The sequence below is a fragment of the Nomascus leucogenys genome, chromosome 4 (genome assembly GCF_006542625.1).
Source record: "Nomascus leucogenys isolate Asia chromosome 4, Asia_NLE_v1, whole genome shotgun sequence".
Lineage (NCBI taxonomy): Eukaryota > Metazoa > Chordata > Mammalia > Primates > Hylobatidae > Nomascus > Nomascus leucogenys.
The window spans coordinates 77,135,184-77,144,939 of record NC_044384.1 but is presented as its reverse complement, the minus strand read 5'-3'; the positions used below and the strand labels follow the sequence as shown (position 1 = coordinate 77,144,939).

Below are 9,756 nucleotides of genomic sequence, written 5' to 3'. Positions count from 1 at the left end.
AGGTCAGAACCCAAAAAAGAACTTAATATCTCATTGGTTAGTCTAGTTGTCGCTTTATCCGCCTAAGTCATTTTATTGGACTGTAGCAAGCGGAGTTAGCAGAAGACTCTAATAAGGTTAAATAGCACTTTCTGAACGTTCTCATAAGGCGACGGAAGTAGTTGTAGAAACAAGGTAGGTGGTGCCTGAGGCATCCAATGACAAGCGGCTCCTTGAGAAAGAGGCGGGGGTACTCCTTGAAAGCATTGTCCAATGAAAATTACCAACGCCAGACACCGAGACAGCGCCGGGGCGGAGGGTACGATGGAGAATTTCACAGCACTGTTCGGGGCTCAGGCTGACCCACCACCGCCCCCAACCGCACTCGGCTTCGGACCAGGAAAGCCTCCACCCCCGCCACCGCCTCCTCCGGGCGGGGGACCCGGCACGGCCCCGCCTCCCACCGCGGCCACGGCCCCTCCTGGCGCAGACAAGTCAGGAGCTGGCTGTGGCCCTTTTTACCTTATGAGGGAACTGCCAGGTGAGTACTCGGCCTTGCCAAAGCCAGCCAATCAAATCTTAGAGAGGCGGTGATGGGCGTGGCTCTCAGCCGGCTGGCGGAGGTGCGAGGTAACCTAGGCAACGCATACCCGGACTGTGGAGCCCTAAGTCGGAAGGGCTGTTAGGATTCACAAGCAGAGGGATGACTTGAATTCAACCAGGATAAGTTGAATTCAACCAAAGGGATGAATGGCGGGCAGGGGCGCGGTGCATCTCCGTTACTGTCTTTTGCACCATGTCCAGGCTCTGTCCCTGACACTGGTTTACGTCTCCCTAAAAAATGACCTAGGGCTGGGCGCGGTGGCTCACGCCTGTAATCCCAACACTCTGGGAGGCGGAGGTAGGCGAATCACCTAAGGTCAGGAGTTCGAGACCAGCCTAGCCAACATGATGAAACCCTGCCTCTACTAGAAACACAAAAATTACCTGGGCGTGGTGGCGTATACCTTTAGTTCCAGTTACTCGGGAGGCTGAGGCGAGAGAATCGTTTGAACCCCGGGAGGCGGAGGTTGCAGGGAGCCGAGATTGCTCCACTGCACTCCAGCCTGGGAGAACAAGACTCTGTCTCAAAACAAACAAACAAAATCCAGGGTTTGAGTTTGGAACTCGAGAGGCCTGATTTAATATCTTTGGGGACCCAAAGTTTTAGTTACAAGTCTCCCACAGACTTGCTATTGGTTTGGGGCAAGTTTCCATTCTTCCTTCTAAGGTTCTAGCATTTCCTGGTCTGATCAAAGGAGGGATAAGAATCGAACCAAACTCTTTTCATTCAAAAAATTATTTTGTTGAGTACCTATGTACCAAACACTTTTCTAAATGCTGGAGACAGTTGTGAACAAGACTGACAAGATACTTGCCTTTTTTGGGATGTACATTTCAGTGGAGGAGGCATTGTAAACAAGATAATGTCAGAAAGTGGTTAATGCTAGGAAGAGAAAACATGATAAAGAATTGAAGGTGGCCGGGCGCGTTGCTCACACCTGTAATCCCAGCGCTTTGGGAGGCCGAGGCAGAATCCCTTGAGCCCAGGAGTTTGAGACCAGCCTGGGCAACATGGCGAGACCCAGTCTCTACAAAACATACAAGATTAACCTGGCGTGGTAATGCATGCCTGTAGCCCCACCTACTCAGGAAGCTAAGGGAGGAGAATCGCTTGAACACAGGAGGTCGAGGCTGCAGTGAACCAAGATTGTGCCACTGCACTCCAGCCTGGGCAACAGATGAGACCCTGTCTCTTAAAAAAAAAAAAAAATTGAGGGGCAGAACTACTTTAGCTAGAGCGGCCAGAGATGCTCTCTTCACATAGCTAACATTTGAACTAAAATGTAAGCATAGACAAAGGGCCAGCCATGTTTGGACAGGAGGGAGAGATAATTCTAGATACAAGAAATGAGGTCAGAAACCCTGATGTGAGAAAAAGCTTAGAATATCTAGGGACAGAAAATCAGCTGGACTCCAGTGAAGTGAACAAAAGGAAAGAGTGTTAGGGAGAGAGATGAAGCTGGGAGAGTTAAGCAGAGGCTTTTATAAAGCAATAAAGGCATTTAGATTGTAAATACAAAAGGAAGCCATTTTAAAAAAATTTTTTATAGACACAAGGTCTCACTGTGTCACCCAGGCTGGACTGCAGTGGTACAATCATAGCTCACTGTAACCTCCAATTCCTAGGCTCATGCTGTTCTCCCACCTCAGCCTTCCAAGTAGCTAGGACTACAGGCATGCACCACCACAGTTGGCTAACTTAAAATTTTTTTGTAGAGACTGGGTCTTACTGTGTTGCCCAAGCTGGTCTTGAACTCCTGGCCAACAGCAGTCCTCCCGCCTTGGCCTCCCAAAGTGCTAGGATTATAGGTCTGAGCCACTGTGCCCAGCCAAGGAAAGCCATTTTAACACAGGAACTTGGTCAAATGTACTTATTTATAATCATTTAAGCAGCCACATGACAAGTGGGGAAATTAGTCAGAAGTTACTGCTCAGTAGTCCAGGAAAGATAATGGTTTGAACCAGGGCATAGCAGGGCATAGAGAAGTAAATGGATATAGGATGTTAGAGGTAGAGCTGACAGGGTTGAAAAGTTGAATATAGGGCCAGGCGCTGTGGCTCACACCAGTAATCCCAGCACTTTGGGAGGCTGAGGTGGGAGGATTGCTTGAGCCCAAAAGTTTGAGACCAGCCTGGGCAACATAATGAGACCCCATCTCTACAAAAAATAAAAATAAATTAGCTAGGGATAGCAGCATGCACCTGTAGTCTCAGCTACTTAGGAAGCTGAGGTGGTAGAAATCACTTGAGCCCGGGAAGTTGAAGCTGCAGTGAGCCATAATTGCGCCACTGCACTGCAGCTTGGATGATAGAGGAAGACCCTGTCTCAATTAAAAATATATATTGTATATAGAAGTGAAGGAAATAGAGGAATTGATGCCTTTTTAAGTTTTTGGCTTGAATAATTGGGTGTATGGGTTCGGGGACTTGGAAGATGAGGAAGGAACAAGTTTGAAGAGGTGGAAATCAAGAGTTATTTTGGACATGTTTGGTCTCCAAGATGCCTTTTTTTTTTTTTTTTTTTTTAAACAGAGTTTTGCTCTTGTTGCCCAGGCTGGAGTGCAATGGCACAATCTCAGCTCACTGCAACCTCCGCCTCCCGGGTTCAAGCAATTCTCCTGCCTCAGCCTCCCGAGTAGTTGGGATTACAGGCATGTGCCACCACACCCAGCTAATTTTTTATTTTTAGTAGAGACGGGGTTTCTCCCTGTTGGTCAGGCTGATCTCAAACTCCCAACCTCAGGTGATCCGCCCACCTTGGCCTCCCAGAGTGCCAGGATTACAGGCGTGAGCCACCACACCCGGCCTCCCAGATGCCTTTCATTGTCTCAAGTCTTATTTCTACATCATGACTTGAGGGAAATAGCAACAAATATTGGTATAGTACTTTGAAGTTCACAACACACTTATATGCAGTAGTATTTAATACTTAGAATAGCCCTTTGAGGTAGCATTACTATCTACATTTTATAATTGAAAAAACTGAAACATGGAGAAGTTGACATCCCTTTGATTAGTTAGTGGTTGATGTCCACCAGTGGTTTCTTTTCATCTTTCTTTTGCCTTCCCTATTCTGATTGTAGCTATTTGTTATCAGTCAGTTGACAGATATTGATTATCTGTTCTGGGCAAATGCTGGGTGTATGAGGCGGGTGAGATGGAGAGAGAGATTAGTAATGCTGGTCATTGCTTTTCAAGGAGTTTAGTTAGGAATGTAAAATTTGTGGTTTAAGGATAGTGACTATATTTCCTGTCAACTCCATCTCGTTTTGTGCTCATGCCTCACAACAGCAATTAACAATATCTTAGCCATCAATATTAAGAACTGCCTAATGGTTTTCAAAGTGTGTTGCTATCCACAATGACAGTGAGAATAAGATGTCACTTGAGCTAGACCTCAAATAATTCATGTTGGTGAAGAAAAATTAGGAAGAATTTTCCTAAGATGAAATAATGTGAGGGGTGTTTTTTTGAGGCGATAAGGAGATCCATTTGGATGGATTAGAAATTTTGCATAGAAGAGTAGTGGTTGATGAGGCCCCAAAGCTAAGTTGGAGTAAGATGTAATTAGCCTTGAGTGCCAGTCAGAGGAATTTGAGCTTTCTCCTGAGGGCAAAAAGAAACCATTAAGATTTGTGAACTGAGGAGTACTGCTTTCCAAAAATATCTGGAACATGTGGGTGCCATGGATTGAAATAGAGAAGCCATGAGTGATGTTGGCAAGATTTGGAATTTCAAAACAACTTTTTTTTTTTTTTTTATCTTGTTGGGCAGGTTGGTTCACGCCTGTAATCCTAGCACTTTGGGAGGCTGAGGCAGGCAGATTGCTTGAGTCCAGGAGTTCAAGACCAGCCTGGGCAACATAGGGAGACCCCTGTCTCTACAAAAAATACAAAAATTAGCCTAGCATGGCAGTGTATGCATGTAGTCCCAGCTACTTGGGAGGCTGAGGCAGGAAAGTAGTTTGAGACCAGGATGCAGAGATTGTAGTGAGCTGAGATCGTGCCATTACACTCCAGCCTGGGTAACAGAGCGAGACTGTCTCAAAAAATAAATAAATAAATATAAAAAGTAATCTTTGTAGAATAGTCAAAACTGGAATTTGAACTCTCAAGTTAGAGTTTAGAAAAAACACAGACTGCCTTCTCACCTGAGCCTTAAGGATAACCATCTGGACAGAGGAGAGCTGGTGGAGGAGGGGAAATTCAGAAGATTGTAATGGCAAGAGGCAGTGCCCAGAGTTACGAGGAGAGATACTGTGACATTGGGTCTCCTGCCATTACCCTCACTCAGTCTTCTGAGTTGTTTGGTAGTAAAGGGAAGGAAAAGGATGAAGTAAGGCCTAGAGGTATACAGGGAAAGTGCCTTGTTTATTTAATAAATATTTATTAAGCACCTAATGTGTGTACTGTGCTGGGTACTAGCGATACATGAATGAACAAGACATTGTCTGTGCCTCCAAGGAGTTTACAGTTCAGTACCTCAGTTTTCCCAAGTGAATGATTATAAACAAGCCATTTTTGTCATTTGTACCCTCTGTGTCTATCGTAATTACAAATGAAGTTGTAGTTAGCCATTTCTACCCTTGCTACTAGGTCTTTATTAAGTTACTAACAAATGTAATTTTTTAAAAAAGACTCAGCCATGCAGTATTTATATAGATAGTGCCTTGCGTATATATAATACTTTTTTTTTTTTTTTGAGATGGAATCTGACTCTCCCACCCAGGCTGGAGTGCAGTGGTGCAAACTCAGCTCACTGCAACTTCCACCTCCCAGGTTCAAGCAGTTCTCCTGCCTCAGCCTCCCGAGTAGCTGTGACTACAGGCGCATGCCACCACAACCAGCTAATTTTTGTATTTTTAGTAGAGATGGGGTTTCACCATGTTGGCCAGGCTGGTCTCAAACTCCTGACCTCAGGTGATCTGCCTGCCTTGGCCTCCCAAAGTGCTGGGATTACAGGCATGAACCACTGTGCCAGGCCTGATACTTTATGCTTTTCAGCATATTTTCATTTGAACCTTGGGAGAAAATTATGTGTATGTAAGATAGTTATTATTCCATTCCACAGATAAGAGGAAACTGAGGCATGGAAGACAGCCAGAATAATTCTAGTTGCCTGACTTGTTTTTTTGTTTTTGTTGTTTTGTTTTGTTTTTTTGAGACAGGGTCTCACTCTCTCGCCCAGACTGGAGTGCAGTGGCCTGATCTCAGCTCACTGCAACCTCCGCCTCGCAGGGATTACAGGTGTGTGCCACTACTGTCCAGCTAATTTTTGTATTTTTAGTAGAGACGGGGTTTCACCGTGTTGGCCAGGCTGGTCTTGAACTCCTGACCTCAAATGAGCTGCCTGCCTCGGCCTCCCGAAGTGCTGGGATTACAGGAGTGAGCCACCGCGCCTGCCCATTAGTTGACTGACTTCTAATCAAACATTTCTTCCTGGACACACGCTGTGGCTCACACCTGTAATCCCAGCACTTTGGGAAACCAAGGGGGGCAGATCACTTGAGGTCAGAAGTTCAAGACCAGCCTACCCAACATGGTGAAACCCCGTCTATGTTAGAAAAAAATTAGCCAGGCATGGTGGTGTGTGCATGTGATCCCAGCTACTTGGGAGGCTGAGGTGGGAGAATCACTTGAACCTGGGAGGCGGAGGTTGCAGTGAGCCAAGATCGTACCCCGCTGCACTCCAGCCTAGGCAACAGAGCAAAACTCCCGTCTCAAAAACAAAAAACATTTATTCCTTTTAGGCAAGGCATCATACTCAGTATCATGAGGAAGAATAAAGATGTTGGTAACAAGTTAGGCAGTGGTAGCTAGAAAAATCTCCCAGTTCTTTTCTTATGTAAAGGTGATTAGTGTTTCTTGCTAGTAAAAAAAAAAAAAAAGTCCTTGACAAGACCCTTAAGTCACTGGGTCACATTTGGCCTTCTGAGCATGGTTGTAGCTGAGCCGCTAGGTCGTATTTTCCTGGCTATGTCAGAGAATATAATTTTTCAGTAATACATTTTATGAGAAGCACTCAGAACAGCATTTACCACGAAGCAAGCATCATGTAAATCAACTCCAGTTAATCTTAAGAGAGTGGAGTGTCTCCTTCATTGGGCTAGAGCAGTTCCTGTCTCTGCCCTATTGGATTTTTGCCTGTTTTTCCCCTTCCCATTGGAACCTACCATTGTGTTGTATTATATTTTTCATGTTATTTACTTTTGCTGTTTTTTTTTTTTTTTTTTTTTTGAGACAGCGTCTCACTGTCATCCGGGCTGGAGTGCAGTGGCGCAATCTCAGCTCACTGCAACCTCCACCTCCTGGGTTCAAGTGATTCTCTTGCCCCAGCCTCCTGAGTAGCTGGGACTACAGGCATGTGCTACCACACTCGGCTAATTTTTTGTATTTTTAGTAGAGACGGAGTTTCACCATGTTAGCCAGGATGGTCTCGATCTCCTGACCTCGTGATCCACCCGCCTCAGCCTCCCAAAGTTCTGGGATTACAGGCATGAGCGCCCGGCCTGCTCTGTTTCTTTAAAAATAAATTTTAAATTTTAAAATCTGCACTTAAAAAATTCCTTATTTAGGTTAATATATAGTCCTTCACTCCCTGGGTCTACTTTGAAGACTGATCTTTTTTTATTTTTATTCTGCGTTGTCTAGGTAGCACAGAACTGACAGGCAGCACGAATCTGATCACACACTACAACTTGGAACAAGCCTATAATAAATTCTGTGGGAAGAAGGTGAAGGAGAAGCTAAGTAACTTCCTGCCTGACCTGCCAGGGATGATTGATCTGCCTGGTTCCCATGATAACAGCAGCCTCCGCTCTCTCATTGAGAAGCCCCCTATTCTCAGTAGCTCTTTTAATCCTATCACAGGGACCATGCTGGCCGGCTTCCGCCTCCACACTGGCCCGGTGAGTCCTGTTGGAGGAAGAAGGCAAATGGGGAGGCCTAAACATGGAGATGGTTTTTCTCTCCAAGTCTGTTCCTACATAATGGAGCAGAACGGACGATAGGAGCAGGAGAGATTTCCTCCCTCTACTCACCTGGACCTTCCTTTGGTTCCTTCAGTTGCCGGAGCAGTGTCGTCTGATGCATATTCAGCCTCCCAAGAAGAAGAATAAGCACAAGCACAAACAGAGCCGTACCCAGGATCCTGTCCCCCCAGGTAAGAAGCAGTTCTATTCAAAGCAAAAAAAAAAAAAAAAAAAAAAAAACCTGACCTTCTGAATCTGGTTTGAACTTCCATAGGTAAACCCAGTTAAGTTCCGTATGGAGCTCTGGACTCCTAAATTCCCCTGAAGAAGAAACCAGTGTACTGTGGTCTCTTGGGACTTGGGACAGGGACTCTAGCAGCACCTCTGTATCCTTTCTGGCCATTTGGACAAAAGCAGTTGCCCCAACTTGGGATTTTCCTGTAGTCTTCAGTGGTTCATAACAGTAGAGGATTTTGAGCTTTACAGGTGATAGGTACCTAATGTCTCCTACAGAAACACCATCTGATTCAGATCACAAGAAGAAGAAAAAGAAAAAAGAAGAGGATCCTGAACGGAAAAGGAAGAAGAAAGAGAAGAAGAAAAAGAAGGTAGAGTAGAGGCCTATTGCCACAACCCAGTGAGTTTCCCCAGATCTCACCCCTGTCCTAAATACCCTAAAGAGTTCTTTGCCTCAAGTTGGACCTGAGATTGAAAACCCAAGGCAGGTTGCAGGTTTCTCCTGTACAGCCTGATCAAAGCCAAGGCTAGTTCCTAGTTGTTCTTACCCTTCCTTCTTTCTCCCCCAGAACCGACATAGTCCAGACCACCCAGGTATGGGCAGCTCCCAGGCCAGCAGCAGCAGCAGCCTACGCTAACGGGACCACTGGACTCTTTGCCAGGATGGCTTTTCCTGCTGTACTGAACCTGCTGATAAAAGCTGCCTTCCAGGCTCTTGGACACTGCCTTGGGAGCATCCTGCAGCTGGGACAGAGGCCAGCTCCTGTTGGGCTCAGTTGAGACTAAGTAAATTAGGAGAGAGAGGGACATGCTTTTGTAGGCTCATCCCAGTTGGTTTTCTCATGGACATCTCTTCCTCTCCCAGGAAGCTTACAATTTTCTTCTCTCTCTTTTGTGCAATTTGTCTGATTTAGGACTTGTTCTTTCCTTAAAAAAAAAAAAATTACATATATCAAACTGGCTGAAGTGTGACTGCCTGTTAAGAGGTATGTGTCTTTCTGTGAATCAGGATTTAAGACAAGGCATTGCTAAGACTTGAGGGGATTTGGGTCTTGTCATTACATGATCTCACTAGCAGGCAGGGAACCAGCCAAACTGAAAAGTGACCCAAGCTTACTAATACTCCACAGCAGACACGTGACACTCTGCCCATTATGTTAAGAACCAAGCGCCTTGGTGATCTCAGGCTCCATCTGAAGAGCTGATCCAGGTAGGGCTCAACAGTGTATTCTACGTCAATTTTGTGTCAAAACAGAATAGCCAACAGAATAGCCAACTGAAAACCCATGTGTTTCAACAAGATTGGTTCTTAGGTCAGAAGCCTGTGATCTTTTGAGATGAACTTCTGGCAAGCAAAGGTAAATGCTTCTCTTCTCTTTACAAGAACTTTTGACCTGCTTCGGTCCTTAGTTAAGATAATAAAGTTACTTAGCTGATGTGAAAACATTTCTAAAACAGCAACAAAATGTAGCCTAAACTATCAAAATGTAAAAAAAAAAAAAAAAAAAAACAAAACTTTTTTTTCCAGCTGGTTAGGTAACTGAAAACATCCATGAGAAAACCTGAATTAATGTAATCTGACTTTAAATTTAACACACAGTTAAAATCTGTTGCCGTGAAAGCCAAAGTTGTTCCTCAATCAGTGGGTGGAAAACCACTCATTCAGCTGGTTTAAATCCAGGATTTCAGAGTAAGAGTTTGCTGGGTTTTTTTTGTTTTGTTTTGTTTTTGAGACGGAGTCTCGCTCTGTTGCCCAGGAGTGCAGAGGCATGATCTCGGCTCACTGCAACCTCTGCCTCCTGGGTTCAAGTGATTCTTATACCTCAGCCTCCCAAGTAGCTGAGACTACAAGTGCGTGTCACCATACCTGGCTAATTTTTGTTTATATATACATATTTTTAATTTTGGAGAAAGAGTCTTGCTCTGTCACCCACGCTGGAGTGTAGTAGTGCAATCTCAGCTCACTG

General features: G+C 44.9%; 1 protein-coding gene across 3 annotated transcripts; it reads left to right on the top strand.

The window, feature by feature from the left end:
* Nucleotides 1–160: 160 nt before the first annotated feature.
* On the top strand, nucleotides 161–8,750 carry MED19 (mediator complex subunit 19). 3 transcript variants are annotated; one of them, XR_004029667.1, is made up of 5 exons: nucleotides 161–520; nucleotides 7,233–7,489; nucleotides 7,647–7,743; nucleotides 7,827–8,160; nucleotides 8,359–8,749. XR_004029667.1 is itself a non-coding variant. In XM_003275329.4 (5 exons), the coding sequence occupies exons 1-5, from the start codon at nucleotides 253–255 to the stop codon at nucleotides 8,425–8,427; spliced, it is 786 nt and encodes a 261-aa protein (XP_003275377.1). In that variant the 5' UTR covers nucleotides 161–252; the 3' UTR covers nucleotides 8,428–8,750. The 3 variants fall into 3 exon arrangements, 2 of the variants coding, with proteins under 2 accessions (XP_003275377.1, XP_012352460.1); XM_003275329.4 differs by having other exon boundaries at nucleotides 8,066–8,160; nucleotides 8,359–8,750; XM_012497006.2 differs by having other exon boundaries at nucleotides 7,827–8,750.
* The last annotated feature ends 1,006 nt before the right edge of the window (nucleotides 8,751–9,756 follow it).

What these genes read in the sequence shown, in the direction of transcription:
- MED19 (XM_003275329.4), top strand. Translation starts at nt 253, where the DNA reads ATGAAAATTACCAACGCCAGACACCGAGACAGCGCCGGGGCGGAGGGT. An exon ending in CCTTATGAGGGAACTGCCAG is followed by an intron (nt 521 to 7,232) that starts GTGAGTACTCGG and finishes TGCGTTGTCTAG; the next exon opens with GTAGCACAGAACTGACAGGC. An exon ending in AAGAGAAGAAGAAAAAGAAG is followed by an intron (nt 8,161 to 8,358) that starts GTAGAGTAGAGG and finishes TTTCTCCCCCAG; the next exon opens with AACCGACATAGTCCAGACCA.